The sequence below is a fragment of the Callorhinus ursinus genome, unplaced genomic scaffold (assembly GCF_003265705.2).
Source record: "Callorhinus ursinus isolate GAN/ISIS: 27379988/994484 unplaced genomic scaffold, GSC_fseal_2.0 scaffold12, whole genome shotgun sequence".
NCBI classification, from domain to species: Eukaryota; Metazoa; Chordata; class Mammalia; order Carnivora; family Otariidae; genus Callorhinus; species Callorhinus ursinus.
Window position 1 is genome coordinate 77,286,535 of NW_027397074.1, and position 17,157 is coordinate 77,303,691.

The 17,157-nt window shown below is 47.7% G+C and overlaps 1 protein-coding gene across 3 annotated transcripts in view; it reads left to right on the plus strand.

Annotated features, from left to right (window-relative positions):
• Nucleotides 1-17,157, plus strand: part of TBXAS1 (thromboxane A synthase 1) — a 158,458-nt gene that overhangs the window by 76,605 nt on the left and 64,696 nt on the right. For all 3 annotated transcript variants that reach the window (XM_073899271.1, XM_025854823.2, XM_073899272.1), the window contains 2 exons: nucleotides 1,913-2,009; nucleotides 13,684-13,800. In XM_073899271.1, the coding sequence (XP_073755372.1) occupies nucleotides 1,913-2,009; nucleotides 13,684-13,800 (214 nt within the window). The remainder of the gene's footprint in view (nucleotides 1-1,912; nucleotides 2,010-13,683; nucleotides 13,801-17,157) is intronic.

Sequence of the window (17,157 nt, forward strand, 5' to 3'; positions counted from 1 at the left end):
TGATTTACAGTCCTCTTCTTTCAGCATTTGAGAAATATGCCACTTTCTTCTGGCCTCCATGGTTTTTGATAAGAAATCTGCTGTCCTTTGAATCAGTGTTCCCTATAAATAATCCCTCCCTTCTCCCGGTATGCTTTCAAGATTTTTTTCTGTTCTTGGTTTCCAGAAGTTTAATTATGATATGTCTTGGTGTGGATTTCTTTGGGTTCCTCCTATAGGGGATTCACTCAGCTTCTTGAATCTGTAAGTTTATGTTTTTTGTCAAATGGGAGAAATTTTCAGCAGTTACTTCTTCAAACCCAGGTGGCTTTTAAGCACATTTTATATTTGAGAAGCTTTGCTCTAGAGTGGGTTTCAGGGTTCAAGAACCCCTCAAGTTGTATATAAAATGCTGTGAATGTCCATGTTTCTTAGGAGAATGTCTGCAGCTTTCACTAGATTCTCAAGAGTTCCATGACACACCCCATAAATTTTAGGAAAGGATTGGTTTATTGCTATATTGAGTCATTTGTGGTCTTCTTGATTAAAAACAATAAAAACTACTTAGTATCATTTCTTTCCTTCTACCACATCTGTTGAATTCCTGTTTCCCAAAAATTTCCCCCACAATTTTGGAAAATACGATCACTCAGGTGAATATTTTCTGAGGGTCTAATATGTGCCAGCCACATTTTTTTTTCATTTTTCCCCTAGTCAGTGAGAAAAGAGTTAAAAAAAATTAAAGCCATTTTTAGGTTTTGAAAAGTTCTTTGTAACTAAGAATTAAAAGTAAACTTTTCTATTTTCATATCTTGTGACTTTACCCTTTAAAATCTATTCCTTACTGCTCTGAGCTGGATATGACAGTGATCACATTACATCCTGAAAGTAAAATTTCATAGACTAAAGACATGCCATTATGCAGTGGACCCATTCATCATCACCACTCGGGTTTGCTTCATGTAGCCAAGCACTCCTAGTTCCCCTAAGCAGACTTGTCTCCGGACAGTTGCACAAACAGATTCCTCTGCCTAGTATAGCCTCACCCCCTTTGCCACCCACTTTCCTGAACTAACTCCTGCTTATCTTTTGGAACTCAGTTTGAGAAGCACCACCTCTGGGAAGTTGGGTGTGCCTCCAATGTTACCCCTGCTTGTCAGATGCCACACTCGGTGCTGATTATCTAACTTGCACTTCCATCAGACTCTGTGACCCTTGAAAACTGTGACTGGGTGTTACTTGCTTTTGTGCCCCCAATACCTTGATAAATGTAACCAGACATGTACTCAAGTGCTGCCTCCACTCAGAGTTCACTACCACCAGCTGACCGGCTGCTCCTTTCCTCCATATCTTCATTAATATCGGAAGTATCTGTTGAACTTCTTCATGCACAGGTGTGGCAACCAGATGTTCAGCCCTTCACCAGCAGGTTTGATTTTTGCTAAATTTGCACAGCATCTATTAATTCACTTTAGACTTTCTCCAAGGATCAATATATATAAAGTTTTGGCTGCCTTTTGCTAGAATGCCTGTCTCCCCATTTTTGGACAATATGGACAATGCTGACCGCTGCCACTTTTACTTACTACCGGATCTTATGAATTCCTTAATATTGTGTTTACATTTACAGATCTATCTTTTCTATCAGGCCATGAGCTCCTTGGGGGCAGGGACTCTGTCTTATTTATCCTAGAATTTCCAAGGCCTGGTGCAAGGTAGGATTCCAGAAATGTTTGTGGAATGAAACTTGATGCTAGATCATCACAGCTGTACTATTCCTCACGATTAGCACACACATTTCTACATCTTCTCCACATCTTTACTTCCTATTTGTCTTTTATCCTTCATTCTAAGCACAGTGAATTCTTTTTGGAAAGGAGAAATGGGTAGATAAATACAACACATTTTAAAGTAATTTTTTTTATTCCCCCAGGTACTATCTTGGTCGCCGGATGTTTATTGTTATCTCTGAGCCAGACATGATCGAGCAGGTGTTGGTTGAGAACTTCCATAACTTTACCAACAGAATGGTATGTCGTTTTCTCTCTGCATATGGATGAATGGGGAATCATTTCGAAGATTCAAAGACCGCACATCACGTCTAATAGGGACATGATTGGGTCTCTTATCAGGTTTAGATCAGTTCCACTCAAAACAGCTCTCCAGTGAATTCAGGTTTTCAAAAGAGACATGCAGGACTGGTAGAAAAGAATGGCATTTGCATTTAAGAAAAACTTCAAGAAAGCTAAAGCTTTCTTTAGCTTTTCAAGAGAAGTTCTGGCTAATAAAAATGCTAAAACCAGAAGGGTTTTTTTAAAGCTTGTGCTCAAAGCTAGCGGAATCCAGAGGGTGTGGGTCAAGTGACTGAGGAAGACAGAGGAAGGCTAATAAATATCAGAGGGAAGGCAAAATTTCAAGCCTCTTGTGCTTACATTTTTCCCAGAGCATATAAAAGTCTTAAGGCTGGAAAGGGAAGACAAGCAACATTACAAGGGAAATTCGTCTTCTTGTAGCAGGAGAAGCCTGTAAGAGGGCTCCCCAATGTCAGTTCAAGCCAATCCACTAAAGAACGTGCACATTCCATCTTTTTAAGAAAGTTACATATCCTACTTTCTATCTTTGACAAGAACTCCCAAAGAATGAAAGAGATGACTGATAGAGGCAGAGGTCAGTGTTGTCCCTATTTTACAGAGATGGGGAGGATTGGAATTCTAGCAGAGAAGACCAATGTTGATTCTTGGAAAGATTCTAAAGTGAATTAATAAACATTTGCTTGTGAGAATTCAGAGAATCACGATTTTTGGGGGGGAGGGGGGCAAATTAAACTCAACTTCCATTCTTATGGGAATAGTAGGTAATATATTCACTTTTCTTGGTTATTTCACAAACTTTTGCACACCCACCATATGCCGGGCACTGTCTAGGTGCTGATTTTAAAGAGATAGAAGATGCAGGCTTGCCCTGAAAGAGCTTGCAGTCTAGTGACAGTGGCAGACGGGCAAAGAGACCAGTACAATATGGTCTGGTACTTGTGCTGTAGTGGGAGTCGCTGTACCATCTGGGATGGGACCAGGGGAAGGCTCATTAGATAGATCTCTGGGGCTGAGTGTTAAAGATATTAGCATAGTTCCCCTGCATTCTGTGCTGGTTGAGCCACCCAGCGTGTTTTTTTCCTCATTAAATTTCACGAGAACTTAGGAGATTGGTACAATTACCATCTCTATTTTCGAGACAGGGAAACTAAGACTCAGGGTTTAAGTGACAACCCTGATCACATGACTAACCGGAGGAAGAGCAGAGTTTCCCGTGCCACCTCCCAGCTCAAGTCCTTACTGCCCCCACTATTAATTGGTGACATTTCTGATCGTCAAGGTTTCACTGAGTAATTGGTTGCCCACCCCAAACGAGCTCATCTTCCGTCCGCAGAGTGTCAGGCCCAATGCCAGACACCACGTGGCCACTAGAAGGTGGTGACCGCCTGGCCTGTTAATGCTGTCACCTCAGGGTGGCTGAAGGAATTGCAGAAGCTTAACTTCTCTGCTGCCTCTAGACGTTCCTCCCCAAACGTGATGTTGCTTCTCCGCTGTTCAGAGTCCCCTGAAGTTCTCATGTGCTGCTGGGATCTTAGGGACGGAGTCTGATGTAGCACGCAGCTCTGGCAGACTCCGTAAGGAAGGTCAATTAAAGAAATGGGGGAAGCCAGTGCATCACAGGGCCCGGACCCTCAAGCTGCGTCCCAGCAGGCAGGGAAGGCACCCCTCAAGCCACCTAAGCCCTCCCCGCCCCCTAGCAGTGACATGGGACGTGGCAGCCGTGTGACATCGGGATGTCACCAGGGCACGAGACCCCGAGAGCTGACCTGGAAGAGGGCTGTGATGTGCTGGGGGGTGGGCATACACTCAGCACGCAGGTTTAAGCAGGGAGCACAAAATAAAGCTGCCTCAGCTTCATACAATTTCTCCTCCAAGCCAGTTGTCTGTCCTAACTTTTTCCATCCCCCAGATTAACTTTTTGCTACTTCCCAGACTACCATCCCCAGAATATGGTTCCCTTTTCCTTCTTCCACTCCACACAGTGCCCTGGGGATAAAGTTCAAGCTCCCCAGATGAGACTGAAGGGCCTTTGTCATTTAGATCATTACATATGCTCCAACCTCCCCCAAGACAGGCTGTCGCTCCAGCTGGACCCACCCCTCCGTTCTCTCTCTAACCTGCTCTAGAGAGTCCTGCCCCTGTGCCTTTGCTCATGCTGCCACACTCGCTGAACTGGAGGCAGCCAACAGCGGGTCTCACGTTTACTAGCCATGTGAACTGGCGTAGATCATTTACCTTCTCGAAGCCTCTCATTCCTCCTTTGGAAAAGGAGCATCTGATCGACCTCACTGGGCTGCTGTGAGGCTAAATGAGATCACGCAGACAAGCCCCACCTTCTATGGGCGAGACAAGCACTCCATGTGCATTAGCTGCTGTCGACGGCAAGACCCTCTACTTCTTCTACAGCCATTCAACCCTAGCTGTTCCTCAAGGCTCCCCTCAAATGCTGCCTCCTCCAAGAAGCCTTCCCTACTTCAGTCCACATTTACCTTTCCGCTTGTCTGAACCCTCATGGCATTTGTCACGTACAGAGACATCATCATCATCATCACTGACCCCATGGTGCCTTCTGCTATTTACAGTTAAACAAAGGTGTGGCTTTCATGCTAACTTGATGATTAGCTCCTTCAGCGTCTACGTCTTTTGAATACCTCATGGCCCAAACACACGATGACTATTCAGTACCCAATATATTCTTGTTCAAACCGAACTGAATCTCCATCAACTTAACATCCTCCCCAGAAGAACCATTCTCTGCTACCTGAACCTGGAGATTCAATCCACACTTCCTCTTCTAGATCATTCATAAACATGTAAAAAGACCCATCAAAGATGAGATCTCTAGGAAACCCCAATGTTTATAGTTTTCCATCTGGGAATGTATTCATTTATCTTTAGCTTTGTTTATGGTCTTTAAGCCAATTCCATATTCATGACAAAACAATCCTTAGTGACTCAATTTTTTAAAAACCATCTTTAGAGTGGGATTTTCTCACAGGTTTTTGAAAGTCAAATTAAATCGGGTTCTGTGGTTCCCTCTTATCCATATGCTTATTTATCTGCTCAAAGAACTCAAGGAGATTAGTGAGGCGTGCTTTCTTCATACTGACACCATGCTGCCTTCCCTCTAATAAGCCATGTTTACTTAAGTGTTCAGCAATTCAACTTTATTATACATTCATTCAGTAAACATTAAATGCTTACTCCATGCAAGCTTCCACCAAATGGTCCCATGTGATACAGAAAATACCTCAGCATATTAGTCTGATACATTAAGTGAGAAGGAACTTAAATAACGCATGGTTTCATTTTTCAACTGTGAGAGCCCATCTCTGCTCACAAATCCAGGCTTGACTTACGCGTGTCCCAGAACAGCCTGGTGCAGAATGGCTGTGATGTGGGAAGCTGGGTTTGGCTCTAGAATTTGCTGTGAGCTGTAAGCGTCCCGTGAGGGACTGCCAGAGCCGAGCGGCCGGAGGTGGAGTGACACCACAGGGAACTCGCTGACACACATCCGTGCGGAGCAAATATTTGAATTCAAACTTGAGTAAAATATTTTTTCCACCTCGAGAAGCCTGGGCTGAAGAGATCGTGAATCAGACCTGGGGTGGCAGTTCTGGTATCTCGCCTTCCCACTCGGCTTCCTTGAGGCCCTCACTTCCGCGCGGTGTCCCGGCCGTGTCTTGCCCCTTCTCCACATGGGCTCCGTGGGCTGCTATCACAGGCCTCAGCACTTCCTGAAGTACCTTCGTGGGGCTGCAACCACACCTCACCGTTAAACCCAAATCAATCTTCTCACATTTCTAGAACCTTAGTTGTCCCAGCACCTCAGGATCTGGGTTTTGTTATTTAGATATTTTTAACTAGCTCCCCTTTGCTATCGGGTACTCAAAGAAGCCATGGGGCAGCGTTTTTTTTTTTTTTTTTTTTTAAGTATCTGTGGAAACTGGAGCTGGGCCCACGTGACTCCACAGAAATGGTCATAACCAGCAGTGGGACTTCTTATAGCTGGCCTCCCCTCAGGGCCTGGAGTCGGGGAAGCTGTGGGAAGGTTGATAAGAGGTAGAGTGGTCTGTGGTTCGTGTTAGAGTGGTGTAGTTGGATGGGGCATGGAGACCGTGTGGTCGATCACTAAGCTGATGCCAGGGGTTCTATGTTCTGGTCCAAAATGACAGCATGGGGCGCGGGTCAGTCCGCAGGTCTGCCCACCCCCAGTTCTGCCGCTTGCACGTGGAGCAGAGGTGAGAGGTGGTGGTAGTTGTATGTGTGTGGGGTGTGCGTTCCAGGCCTCAGGTCCTCACAGGCAACACAGGAAGGGGGGGGGGGGTCTCCCGTCCAGGCACAGGTCCAGCCCCACCACTGCCTCACAAGAGTCGCACCTCTAGCCACGTAATGGATTTGGTGAATGGTTTTATCCAGAATCATGGAGACCCAAGGGCCTGGGTTGCCCCAGCTGCTGCCTCTGCCCACACGCACATGGGCATCATTGGTTTCCCTGTGAAACCACAAGCTTTGGCTGCTGACAAAGATTATGAAAGTTCTGAGGCAAACGAGTCACTGAAAACCTTATTACCCCCAGCATCTGCTGCAGCGCCCCGTTCCAGAGAAGAAGAGGAGCGTGTGGGCTCCTTACAGAGCTCATCAGCATGGAAAGCTCCGGCCAGAGCTCCAGCCCGAGCGGGCCAGCTGTGCTGGGGCCTGGGGACCTGCTTGCGGGGTCCACGGAGCCAGGGGGGTGGGGGAGAGGCTCTGTGGGTTTGCCGTCAAATGGGCCCCTACACCTCCAACTGGTCCCTCTCCGCTGACAACTTTGGGAAACTTGCTCCTCTAGAATTTCTGATCCCCTTTCCCTTAAATAAAACATGCAGTAAATGAAAACATTCAGGTTTTCAAATGCGAGCGGTAAGATTTACGCTGTGAGAATGTCAAACCCTGAGCGCTCTTTTCAGCTTTGTGGGTTTAAGTTTTAAATCCCAGTTAGTTAACGCACAGTGTAATAGTGGTTTCAGATGTACGATTTCGTGGTTCAGCACTTCCACACAAAACCCGGTGCTCATCACCAGTGCACTCCTTTTATGGTTTTGTTTTGTTTTGTTTTAAGATTTATGTATTTATTTTAAAGAGAGTGTGTGGTGGTGGGGAGGTGGAGGAGGGACAGAGGGAGAGGGAGAGAAGCAGACTCCCCCTGAGCGCAGAGCCCAACGCGGGGCTCAATCCCACGCCCTGGGATTGAGTCTCATGACCTGAGACTAAATCAAGAGTCAGACGCCCAACCGACTGAGCCACCCAGGCGCCGCACAACAACACAAGTGCACTCCTTAATCCCCCATCACCCCCACCCACCTCCCCTCTGATAACCATCAGTTCTCTGTAGTTAAGAGTCTGTTTCTTGGTTTGTCTCTTTCTCTCTTTTTCCCTTTGCTCATTTATTTTGTTTCCTAAATTCCCCATATGAATGAAATCATATGGTATTTGTCTTTCTCTGACCAACCTATTTCACTTAGTAGCTTTGTCTTTCTTGAGAAGGGTCAGTGCACATGATTGGTCCACAGCTCTGAGCAAGGCAGAGATTCATACGTAAGACCCAGACCGCCAAAAGCCAGAAACAGATGTGTACAATCTCATTTGCCTGAGCCCTGTTTTGAGCCAGGACGCCCTGACTTCTATGATACACTGTGCTATGCACCGGAAACCCTCTAGCCTGAGCTGGGAGCATCTCACCCTGGGATGGGCTGCCCATGGGACGTTCCCAAGTGACACCCACAATAGGATGCCCACCCCCTGTAGGCCTCCCCTTTCACCTGCTTTTCTCAGGTCTGGACGTGGCCGGTCCTGAAAAAGCCAGGCCCAGGGAAGTGCATTTGATCTGTGAAACACACTTAGCTTCAGGTTTTCAACTTGGTAAGTGTTAACTCTAACATTTTTCAAGGTGCTGAGTGCATCATGAAGCCTGAGGAAGGTAGGAATAGTGCTAAGTGGTATTGATTTCAATGCTCAAATGCTCTTCTCTCAGTGCCTTGCAGAACTTTTTAAAACTTCAAAATCTTACTGAAAATGATTTCATATTTCATGTCTTACTAGACCCTTCCTTTGACAGGAAGCCATCTTTACATTTCTCAAAAAAGGAGAAGTAAAATCTTGTTCTTGTATTTATGCCTCCTTTCTCTAACTTTTGTGGTGGCAGAAGCAGAAACAAGTGTGTAAACCAGGAGATTAATATTTCGAATTTGGGGGAGAGAACAGTCAATAAGACACAGAAGCAATTCTGGTGTCTCAGTAGCTGTATTCCTGAACATCTCATGAAGTCAAGTCACCGTGCCCGTGAGTCCTGACCCTCATGCTCCTCCATTGCCCCAATCTCTTTTAATAACACCCAGTTTCTTCCCATTCTCCCCCACCTTCTACAAGCCATGGCCCAGCAGTATGGTGAAAGTCACATGGCTTAAAGAAATGAAATCAGATTCTGGATTTGCTGCCTTTTATTAGCTGAGTGACATGGACCAGTCCTTCAACTTCTCTGAGCCTCTTGCATCAAGTATGAGCGTCAGAAGAGCTAACCACCGGGTGTGTTTGGCTCCCAGTGCAGGGGGCAGTCAGCGCCAGTGGGCAAACCATGGTGTCCTGCCAGCATCCCAAAGAGCCGTTTTGAGCTTCGGATGCAAGGGTCCCTCTTAGGACCCACCAGGAGAATTTCTTCTCCCAGTCAAGCGTGACAGGTGCTATATCCGGGATACATGTCTCTCCTTAACACTGTTTCTGTCAAGAAACTGCTGGGAGCTTTTGAAGGTGTTCCTCAAAAGACTTCATAAGCCCCCTGAACCCCTTCCCCAGTCAGGAAGAGCCCATGCTGTGGGGTACAGGGCTCACAGAAACAGTTCCGAGCCTATGGTTTCCTCCTCTTTGGTGGACAAAATTCTAGGAACCCTCTATCAGGCAGGGTCACCAGTGCCCATATCAGGACTTTGTCCAAATTAGAAGAGGTCCCCTTCCTTCCAGCAGCTGATGCCGAGTTGGCAGATGGAGCCTGATCTGAGTTGCGCCCCCTAAGCCAGCCCCCTAGACCAGTCCCAGTCTAAGGCAGAGCAAGGGACCAAAGTGTGTCCCTTAGGATCATTTTCTTTTTTTTTTTTTTAAGATTTTATTTATTTATTTGAGAGAGAGAGAGAATGAGAGATAGAGAGCATGAGAGGGAAGAGGGTCAGAGAGAGAAGCAGACTCCCTGCTGAGCAAGGAGCCCGACGTGGGACTCGATCCCGGGACTCCAGGATCATGACCTGAGCTGAAGGCAGTCGCTTAACCAACTGAGCCACCCAGGCGCCCAGGATCATTTTCTACTGGCCAAGAGTGAATGGATGAAAACTCCCCAGTGGCGACAGAACACTTTTTCTACATCAAAGCACCAAATCTAAGCCCTGTTTGCTTGAAATCTTTGTACAGATGGATAGCAATCGTCATATGGTGAAAATAACATGTTTTCAGGTATAGAATTTGGGCTTATCCAGGTGAGAGAACTCTAGAGCTTTTGTTGAGTCATATAATAAATAAGGGGCTAAGCAAGAGGTTTCACGGACGCAGACGAGGAGAGAGAGAGGTGGTGCCACAGAGCTTCCTCATCTGGGCAAGGTTGTGCGAGAAGCCGAGGTTTGCAACCGTGGGCCCAGCATCTTGTGATCATGGCACACTTTGATATTCATATTTTTGTGGCGTACCTGACATACTTTACACTGAACGGGTTGGCGACACTGGCCTCATGACCAGTGATCTATAACCGTATTTTGGAGTCTTCAGAAGCACCTCCCTCTGTTTGCCTGCAGCCCTGTGTGGCTATTGGAGAATTGCTGATGGCCCTGCCAAGGCGTCACAGAGATCATACACATCTTAAGTCAATGTTCTTGCGGGTGCCAGGACACAAGAAACCTTTTTTGGCGGGAGGGGGGAGGGCTCTAGCTTCATATTCTATTAGGCCTCTTACACATTTTTCATCATGACACGCCTGTTCAGTGAGAGCAAAAACATGCACTGCATGCATTTTGCATTTCGCAGCATTTTCCGGAAACAGTTGGTGGTTCTCATGTGGCTCTCTCAGGCCACGGGTCTGGCCCACGCTCAAGCCCCAATGCATGGTGCTCTCTTCATGGGAACACAGAATGCCGAGGTGTTGGTTTGCTTTAATAACTCGTTCCTCTGGATGATGTGATTCTTCAGAGTTTAAAGCTTATGCTTAGTGGGCCTAATAAGAAGCTAGACTCCATTTTAAGAGATCTTAATGGAAAAGACAAGCACATTCGGCTGTCCCAGGGGAACTTGGCCACAAGGCCACTATTGAACCATTGCAGCTTGCCAAAGCAGTGTTTTCATAATTCCGGGAGAATCATCCCAAGATTAAGGAAATGATGTGAAAAGCACTTTGTTAGCGGTAAGATCAACATATACTGGTTGTAAACCACCCCATTCCCACCCTCCAAGTCAACTGTGAGCTCCTTTTGAGGGCAAGGATTCCATTCTTTGTCTTGATAGTTTCGGTGCTGACATAGAACCTGGCACATAGTAGTGCTCAATAAATGTTCACAGCTTGGTAACTCCGCAACTGGCAGGATTTTAGTCGAGGGAGGGGGGAAAGCTCCCACTTTTGGGGTTTAGGTTAGAGTAGGCTTTTGGAAATTTTTTTGACTGTGTAAAAACACATTTCACATTATGACACAGAATACACACCCACACACTCTCCCACACACTCACATACACTCTCACATGCTCTCTTACACACACACACACACACACAAACACACACACACACCCTTATCTTGAAAACAATATTCTTACTTTGAAATGCTCCTCAGAGTATCTTCTACTCTGTTCTATTCCTTGTTTCCCTTAGCTTTTCTTTTCTAAAATGCTCTTTGCCATCTGCTACCTTGATTTCATGGCTGGTTATGGCCTGTAGTCTGGAAACCCCCTGGCTGCGGAGTGATTGGAGGGACCTGCGCTGAGACTCAGGAGACAGGGCTGGGCGGACAGGAGTCTAGAAAGCCCTGTTTCTCTGGATCTTCCTTCCTGAAGCTCGTGGTCCCTTCCTGTCTCAATACTCCCAGTCTCGGACCTCAGGGGAGAGCCCTCTGGAGGGCTGAGCTCTGGAGGCATCACTCAGTAAATGGAGCCAATTATTATGCGGAAACGGGGTTGGGGGAGGGGACAAGGGAGTTAGTGTTCGATAGGCACAGAATTTCAGTTGTGCAAGATGAAAAGCTTTCTGTGGACAGATGGTGGAGATGGTTGCACAGTATGAATATACTTAATGCGACAGAACTGTACGCTTAGAGATGGTTATGATGGTTAAGTTTTACATTGCGTGTATTTTGCCACAATTGAAAAGTATATATATGTGAAGTGAAGACAAACAAGCCTGGAGTGTTCCCCTGGAGATGAAGCCTCAGGGCTGGAAGAGTCCTTAAGGGTCATTTAGACCAATCCCCCCTGGACGCTCAAGCCTCTCGTGTAGAATTTCCCCAAAATGGATTACAGTCACCAGTGACAGAGGCTCATCACTCAAGGCAGGTTATTTTATCTTGAAACAGTTCTGGCTTTTGACTGCCCAGAGGTTTTCCTTTAGATGAGCTGGAATTTTCCCCATAGCTTCCACAACGGAACCCACTTCTACCCCTCAGGGTCACTGAAACAACCTAAATTTCCTCTTCCACATAATATGCATTCAATAAGTATTTTTTCAGTGCATCCTAAGTATCACTCTCTGATCTAACAAGTCTTCTCTTTCCAGCTACACATTCCAAAATCTGTCAAACTGTCCCCTCACCACCCCACCGCTCTTCTGAAGGGACCGATCAGCTGCTCTCCCTCTCACAGTGTCATCTCTAGAAACGAAAACACGACTCTAACCAATGCCCCCAAATTTCCCATCACGAAATGGAGAATCCTAATGGCAGCCGTAGGCTGAGAGGAGAGTGTTGGCTTGGCAGGCTGATGAGGGAGATACTTGAGGACAATGCTGACATATTATGTAGAAGATCAGATTTGTCCTCTGGGTGCAAGATTAAAAAAATCTCATGGATCCAGTCCTTAGGTCTGAAGGACAGAAGCAAGATCCAATCAACCATGACTCTCATCTCTAATATATTCTGTTCCGTCAGAACCCCATAAACCACCACCCAGCTCTCCGTGCACTGAAATGCTTTATTACATGTAGCGTGGCCCAGGACTGGGTGTTTGCCAATATGCAAATTTACATAATGTATCATTTCCTCCTTTGACTCTGGAACCCAAACAAATGGGTCATGTTCCCAAAATTCCATAAAAGTACGATTCTGTATAGTGACCACGGCACTCCTAAAGGGAGAGGGATTTCTCTGCAGAAAAATATCTCAGCAGCTTCATTCTACTATATAATTAAATCCCCCCTAGATACTTTGCAGTTACGTTTCATAGCTTATTTTGAACGTTCATATTTTATCAGAAAATTATAATTTTCCTCTAAACACGAGTTTTTACCAGGCTTTTGAATTACGATGGCTGACTTCATATTTCAACTCAAAAACAGTAAAAAGAAATAGTGAAAGTGTCCATCAAACGAGGTGCCAAAGAGTGTTTGGTCTTCCAATCCCCCTGCCTTCCTGGACCCTGGTGCCCTGGGTCTGGGGGCACTCCGACCAGCTTGCGGGACTCCAGTTTGGACGACCCGGTAGGAGTAACTGGTTTCAAAATGGAACAGAATGGCCTGGGAAGAAGGGTGAGGAGACCTCATGTTGTGCGTGCTTTCAGACTCAGCTTGAGTAGCTCCCCTCAGAACCACCTTTCTGACCAGTTAGGCCCATCATTCTCTCACCTGGCTCTATTTCTCTCTCATAACACACACATTGGTTAGTGTGGGGGCTTCCTGTCTGCATCCCCAAGAGACTGTCAGCTCCTTGGGGGCCACCACACGCCTTCTTTATTCGACACTGTGTAGCCAACTCCTTGCACATAAGAGACCCAACAAATGTTTGCTGAAGGAGAAAAACGAGTGAATAGAAGAACCCAGAAACACAGTGAAGGCGTTCTCTTCGAAGCAGCTCTGTTGAGACGTCCTTCTGAACGATTCTCTTGCTTTTCCCTGTCCCTCCACACTCCCCACCTTCTCTCCCCCTCCACACGCGTGTCCCCAAAGAGCCAGAGACACGAGTCTGTCATCTCTCGGCCCCACAGAACCCATCCAGCCACACAGAACCCCTCGCCACCGAGTTCAGACATGAACCTCAACCCCAGGAAAGACAAGCCCAACTCCAAGAAGCCTGCTGTTTGGCCTTCAGGGAACTCTTGCTCCGCAGGGGGGGCAGCAGGACCCACAGAAGCCGCGGAGTCACTTGTACGGCGCGGACCGCATTGTAAGCGGGTAGAAGCGGGTCAGCAGAGCCTACCCATCTGCTGTCCCTGGGCCCTCAGCCATGAATCTTTGGACCATTATCCATGAGCCTTTACATGCTTCCTCCACATCCTTGCGAGAGAATTCTCCTAATGTGGGGGTCATGGGCGGACTTTAACCAGAGTGTCTGTCGTAGACCTGTACTGTCACCAAGCTGGCTTTGCCTCCCTCGCGTCCTGATCCTCCGCTTGTTCCTCTCAGGCGTCAGGCTTGGAGTCCAAACCGGTAATGGACAGCGTCCTGTTTTTACGCGACAGAAGATGGGAAGAGGTCAGAAGTGTCCTGACTTCGGCTTTCGGTCCCGAAAAGCTGAGTGAGGTAAGATGCAAGGAATGCAGACTCACCCCTTACGGTTCCTTCTCTCCAAATCATGATGGAGAGCGGGTTTCCGTGGCACCCCTTGTCCACGTGGCACTTTAAAATGCCCTGCCCACAGGGGCCTTCAAACCTCCCTAGGACGCAAAAAAGCCTGGAGTGGGTTCCACTTCCTCAGGCTCCCCCATCTCCAGTTGCCACGAAACAATTGTGAGTGTACACGTGCATCTGGCACTCCCACGAGGTCCCAAGACTCTGCCCCGGGCACTTTGAGGCCACCCAGGAGAAAACGGGAGCCCTGCCTCTCCTCCTTCCCTGTCTGATGGCTCGCCTGGGGATCTTGTGAAAATGCAGATTCTGATTCAGCAGGTCTTGGGGGGGGCGGTGAGATTCTGCATTTCTAATAAACTCCCCGGTGAAACACCTTTTACATAGGGAGGAACCAGAGAAGAGCTTGAAACAAAGGTGAGCTGTGGATCCAGTCTGAAGTAGGGAAGAGAGGGCCGTGGCCTGCGGGGGAGGAGCGAACACCAGGCTCACAGGCATGCCCAGGTTAACCTTGGAGGCCGTGTCAGTGGGATAGGAACACAACATGCTGCCAGCCCTTTAAAACCCTGGGCTCCCTCTTTCCCCCACCCAGAGACCCACCCTTTTCTTCCGGTCCTCGGTCCTGCCTCTCGGCCAAGTTCCGTCACACTTGATCTTCACCAATTGCTGGTCCGGCTTTGGTGTTTGGCCTGAATTTTGCAAGCATTTGGGGGACCGAGCACTTGAGCCCTTCTGATGTGAAGTGCTCAGGGACTGACTCAGAGTCCCAAGTACCTGGGCAACTCCAGAGCAAGCGTCCTTCCAGAGCCATCCACCATGTCTAGCTGTTCCAGACAGCCTGGGGTCTGAGCGGTCTGTCTTCAGGTCAAGAAATGAAAGCTACTCTTAAACTCAAGATGCTCACCCATACGGTCCTGTTTAATTCCTATAAATCTTCTGAAGTCCCCCAGAAGGGGAGAGGTCCCATACTTCCTAATTAATCCCATCCAATAAAACACGCTCAGAAACCAGTGATCCTGCCCACGTTCGGTGAGGTTTTGGTATTGGAGGGCGGTGGGTGAGCTCAGCTTGTAGCACCAGCTGAAACTCACCGAGCTCTTATCTGTGCCGGGTGCCACACGCAGGGCTTCCCATCTGTCTCACCACACTTCATCTCGACCACATCCCTGTGAGGTCAATACTATTAGGATCACCCTCACTGCACAGAGAAGGAAACCAAGGCACCGAGAGATTGCGTAACGCACTCCACGTCACACAGCTTGTTAAGTGGCACAGCCAACGTCTTAATCCAGCTCCAGAACATGCCTCGCCTCTCTTACCTACGTGTGATTTTCAAACATTGTTCTAAGGCTCCTTAGGACCGTCCCAGGGGCTATCTGGAGGGCGGGGGGGAAGGAAAGGGTAGCAAACGGGGCCTCTGTGGAAACCTAGGGGGATCAGAAGCAGCACTTCCGTCTTTTCTGCCCAAGTCTGGAACCCACTGAGGTATGGAAACATGTTTCACACAGAGGAAGTACACATTTCTCCTTTCTTACCAGTAAAGCCCTCTGAGAAACGTAGCTCCGCCATCCGGTCACGTGGGCCTGCCACTACTTCACCCAGAAGGGGACACGGCAGCATGAGAATGGACCCAGATCCTAGCAGGGCTGCCCACGCACGCTCGGTTCCCTCCTCCCAGGCCCCAGTCTGATCCGGGAGGGCGCTGAGAGCAGGAGACACGGCCCTCCTCAGCCGCAGGTACACATGCGAATCCCCTGGGAGCTTTGAAAACCAGGGCAGAGTCCCACATCGACAAGTTCTGATTAAATCGGTGTGGTTTGGAAGGCAGCCCCGGTCTGAGGGGCTTTGCGGCTCCCCAGGTGATTCTCGTGTGAAGCCAGCGCCGGGTAAGATCCCCTCAGGGAAACTCAAGGAGGGGCGGTCTTGCTTCAGCTGGTGGAACGGGCCCTGCTCCACGCTTCGCTGTGCTACACACTGAGATTTCAGGTGAGGATCTGTTCCAGGGAAGGGCCTGCTTCTTTTAAAACTGCAAAAGCAGTAGGATGACCACCCAGACAAGGTGGGGGGAGTGTCACCTTTATTACAGGCAGTCACTAAAATGTTGAGGTAGCCGAAAAGAGGGGTGGGGAAGAGAAGTAGGTAAACCGAGGGTTGACATCACTAGCTCAAACATGTCGCCATCAAGTTTCTTTAATCATGAGTAAACAGTGGCTTGTTGGCAGCACTGCAGATGCAGAATCTCATCACTTGTTGAAAAGAATTGATGAAGGGTAGCTGATTTTTTTTTTTTAAGTAAGCAAGAAAGGGGAGAAAGTTTTCTCGACAGATTTGAGCTGTTTCTTTGGGGAAAAAAATAAATCTGGGTCTTTTTTCAAGGGCTAGATTTCTTTAGCACTCTATAGGGTATACTCCAAAAACTGATAGAATTTCGTTTCCCAAACAAATTCAGTGCTCCTAGGTTCAGAAGGAGAAAATGCTTTGGATTCGTTGCAGAAAACAGAGTTCCTCCAAGTGGTTTATTGCACTAAGGTACCTAGGGGAAAGGGGGAGGTCATATATGACGTGAAGGAGTAGGGGAGGGCGGAAGGGGGGAGGGAGAAATTTCATAGACCAGATTCCCTGGGTTTTGCTTCAGTTCTACCCCATTACTTAACATATACTACCCGTAAACTTCACCATATTAAAAAATATTCCCACTCAATATAGTTGAATTTAAGTTCTGGGGTTTCCATTAGAAAGGATGCCGTTCCGGTGGCAGCAATAGTCACCTCTCTCCCCACCTCCGGAGCATTTAGACTGGGTGAGTTTGAGGTTCTTGGGCTGGGGGGGCATCTAAATAGAGGCGTCAGGAAGTAGTTGACTGCAGGTCAGGAGCTCAAGAGAGAAGGGCAAGAAAGATGGTCATCAAAAACACAGACATGGCAAGGTCACGCCCAGTGTGCGTGCAGCACCAGAAGAGAAGAGGGTGGTGGTGAGAACCATATTCAAGTGAGGGGCAGAGGAGAGACCTACAAGTAAGACTCAAGAAGAGGAGCCTGCAGGGCGCCTGGGTGGCTCAGTTGGTTAAGCGACTGCCTTCGGCTCAGGTCATGATCCTGGAGTCCCGGGATCGAGTCCCGCGTCGGGCTCCCCGCTCGGCGGGGAGTCTGCTTCTCCCTCTGACCCCCTTCCCCCTCGTGCTTTCTGTCTCTCATTCTCTCTCTCTCTCTGAAATAAATAAATAAATAAAAATCTTTAAAAAAAAAAAAAAAAAGAAGAGGAGCCTGCAGTAGAAGGCCAGGAGAATGTGGAAGGGAAATGTATTTCAAGGAG